Raw genomic sequence first — 3869 nt, forward strand, 5'->3', positions numbered from 1 at the left:
ATGTGTGATTTGTGCGCGCCCGATAAACCGGAGGATAAAACGTTCGACGTACTGGTTGAAATAGTAAAGAAGCATCTAGAACCCTGCGGTCGCGGGTGGCGCCGGCGCGGCTCCTGTACAGGTGCATAAGCTGGACGCGGCGGACAGCGGCGGGCCGCGCGGCGCGCGTCAGCGGCATTGCTGGAGGTGCGGGCGGCAGCACCCGGCCGAAAGGTGCAAGTTTCGGCAATATACTTGTGATCTGTGCATGGCGAAAGGCCATTTAAAGAACATGTGCAAAAATGTGAGTGAGCGTCCTAGTCAGTTTACGAAGAAGAAGAAGAATCAGTTTTTTTTAGAAGCTGAAACGGAGAACGACGATAGTGATTTTTATAACATACAGGTTGATGGCGTTGCGGATAAACCGTATGTAGTACAAATTTTTATACAAAGTGTACCTATAAATTTTGAAGTCGATACGGGTAGTAAAATATCAGCAATCAATGAACATATGTTTAAAATGTATTTTCAATCTTGTGAAGTGTTTGAATGTAATTTAACCTTAAGGTCCTATACGGGGAATGTGATCAAACCCATCGGTTTTATTAGAGTTCTAGCGCGGTATGTTAATTGTAATGGCGAGGAGCGCACGGCGCGGGCGCTACCGCTGTACGTCATACCGGGCGGTGGTCCGCCGATACTAGGCCGGGCGTGGCTGCGACATTTACAGCTGAATAGTATCAGCATAAGGTTAAATCATTTGGGACAACCGAACACGGTTGATGAGACGGAGCAGATAATTTTAAATTTTAAACAAGAATTTTCTGATGTTTTTGCCCCCGGATTGGGTACTTGTACTAAAAAGTTTTCGTTACGGCTGAAAGATGATGAACCACTTTTTCATAAAGCACGCAATCTACCGCTAGCGTTGCGTGAACCTGTAGAAAAGGAGATTCAACGTTTAGTTAGTCAGGGCACTATTGTCAGAGTGGAAAATTCGGATTATGGGACCCCAATCGTCCCCGTTATCAAGAAATGTGGCAGTATTCGAATATGCGGCGACTATAAGGTCACTATCAATCCTAAATTGAAGCGCGAACCGTACCCGTTGCCGCGTATTGAAGAGTTGTATAGCATACTGAGCGGAGGGATTTTTTTTAGTAAGATAGACTTGGCTCACGCTTACGAACAGGTAATTTTAACCGAGGGTTCCCGACCGTGCACAGCAATCAGTACACATGTAGGCACTTTTCAGTATATTCGTACCCCGTACGGTTTAAGTTGTATACAGGAAAAATTCCAAAAGATGATGGAGGAAGTAGTAAGAGGGGTACCGAATACGGTCGTATTTTTGGATGACATTTGCGTTGCGGGTGCTGACTTTAAAAGTCATCTCCGGAACTTGCGTGAGGTATTTCAGAGGTTGCAAAAAGTAGGGCTAAGAATCAAGTTTGAAAAATGTGAATTCTTTAAATCAGGCGTCTGCTACCTCGGTCATATTATCGACAGGGACGGCCTACGGCCGGACCCCAAGAAGATCAGAGCCATTGCCGAATCACCCCGTCCCACTGATGTTCAACAGCTCAAGGCGTTGGTAGGTCTCGTTAACTATTACGGAAAATTTATACCTAATCTGAGTAATTTATTACATCCACTTTACGAGCTATTTAAAAAAAATCGTCCTTGGAACTGGAGTGCAAATTGTGAAATGGCCTTAAAGAAAGTAAAAAATATTTTACTTAGCGATAAAATCTTAGCTCACTACGATCCCACCTTGCCTATAGTGTTGAGCGTGGACAGCAGTGCTTACGGGGTCGGGGCGGTGCTGGCGCACCGGTACCCGGACGGCTCGGAGCGACTGATATGCTGCGCGTCGCGAACTCTGAACGCGGCGGAGAAATCGTACAGCCAGCTCGATAAGGAGGCACTGGCGATATTTTTCGGTGTCACAAAGAATCACCAGTACCTTTATGGTAGAAGTTTTGTTATTCGTACGGATCATAAGCCTTTGTCCTATATTTTCGGAGAGAAACTGGGTATCCCACAGACGGCAGCCAGCCGCTTACAGCGGTATGCCGCTCGGTTGGCCGCTTACGACTATACCGTAGAGTGGGTCAACTCTGCACAGAACGGGCCGGCGGACTGTCTCTCGCGGTTGCCATTACCTCAGAACGGCAATGATAACTCTGTGGATGCATATTCATATTTGTGTTTTTTAGAAAGCGCGTTCCCTGTGAATCATAAAGACATAGCGGAGGCGGTTAAAATAGATCCCGTTTTGCGAAACGTTTATAAATATATAATTTTCGGTTGGCCTTCAAATACAGATGTCGTTCAAGAAAAGCCTTATTTTAATCGCAAAGATAATTTGTACGTAGACTCTGGTTGTATTATGTATAACTACAGAATAGTCATACCGCCCAAGTTCCGCCAATATATTTTAAACGAGTTACATGAGGGTCATTTAGGGGTTGTCAAAATGAAAAACACAGCCCGGAGCTACGTATATTGGCCGGGCTTGGACGGTGACGTTGAGCAAATATGTAAAAGCTGCGCGGCGTGCCAGCAGCAGCGCGGCGCGCCACCGCACGCGCCGCTCACGCCCTGGGAGTTCCCCGCGCGGCCCTGGCAGCGCTTACACGCCGACTTTGGGGAATACAACGGGAAACATTACTTAATTATTGTTGATGCGTACAGCAAATGGATTGAAGTTTTTCAATTAAATAGTACTGCTGCGAAGTTCGTAATTTCTAAATTTAGAGAAATATTTGCTCGATTTGGTTTACCACTTCAAGTCGTCACAGATAGGGGGCCTCCGTTCGGTTCCCATGAAATAAAGGAATATTTTAATAGGAACGGTATCATCCATAACATCACTAGTCCGTATAGACCTAAGGGCAACGGCGCCGCCGAGAATGCTGTTAAAACTGTCAAACGCTGTATTAAAAAGGCTTGTTTCGAAGGGGTAGAAATCGATGCTGCAATAAATAAAATGTTGTTTAATTATAGAAACTGCGAGCAAGCTACTACCGGCGTAGCACCAGCAGTAGCATTGATCGGACGGAGATTGAGGGGTCGTTTGGATATTCTACGGCCAGATGTTGCACCACGTGTCCGCAGTAAGCAACTTGTGCAAATTGAGCGCGCTGGTGGCACGCAGCGTGAGGTTCAGCGTGGAGATAATGTGTTTATTAGAAATTATGGCAGAGATAAAACGAAGTGGGTTGAAGGTCAGGTGAGCGATCAGGTAGGGCCTTCTTCGTTTGAAGTTAATGTGCCGCATGGCACGGTAAGGAGGCATATTGATCAAATTATTAAACCTGCTAGGGCCTCTAAGCGCTACTCGCTCACATGCACCTCCAAAGACACCAATGGTGACATGACGTCAGACTTTGATATTTTACCCGAGCAACCTGTGACGGCACAGAATTCAGAAATAATATCGGGACCGGAGAGGAAGGATCACAGTTCTGACGTTCAGTCTGTTGTTAAAGATCAGGTAGAGGATGATAAGTACGAACTAGCGTCCACCTCCCCAGTGCCGGTAACGGTAGAGAGAAAATGTTATGGTGTGAGACCCCTTCGTCATAGATTAAATTAAGTTCATATTTATCTCTTTATATTAATATTATTTTTTGTATTACAAAAACACCATTGTAATTAAGTAAGGAGGTGTTGGGTAGTTCCATAAGTAATTATGTATGTACCTACATTTGGTCTCATATTAAATCAGTCTGTTATCCACTGCCTGGTTTTATTGCGTCATACGTAACTAATATAACTACCATTATTTAGCCCTTTATCATTTAAGACTGCATTATCACTTACCAGTAGGTGAGATTGCAGTTAAGCAGTCAACACAAAATATTTAACTCGCATTCAGCTAGTTA

The 3869-nt window shown here is 44.8% G+C and overlaps 1 protein-coding gene across 1 annotated transcript; it reads left to right on the top strand.

The window, feature by feature from the left end:
• The first annotated feature begins 271 nt into the window (after nucleotides 1-271).
• LOC120634081 (uncharacterized protein K02A2.6-like) lies at nucleotides 272-3580 on the top strand. The gene has a single exon (XM_039904474.1). It carries the CDS (start codon nucleotides 272-274, stop codon nucleotides 3578-3580), a length of 3309 nt encoding a protein of 1102 aa, XP_039760408.1.
• The last annotated feature ends 289 nt before the right edge of the window (nucleotides 3581-3869 follow it).

Source organism: Pararge aegeria, chromosome 23, assembly GCF_905163445.1.
Source record: "Pararge aegeria chromosome 23, ilParAegt1.1, whole genome shotgun sequence".
Lineage (NCBI taxonomy): Eukaryota > Metazoa > Arthropoda > Insecta > Lepidoptera > Nymphalidae > Pararge > Pararge aegeria.

Bases quoted from the DNA above. Each gene is read 5' to 3' on its own strand.
- LOC120634081 (XM_039904474.1), top strand. From the start codon at position 272: ATGTGCAAAAATGTGAGTGAGCGTCCTAGTCAGTTTACGAAGAAGAAG.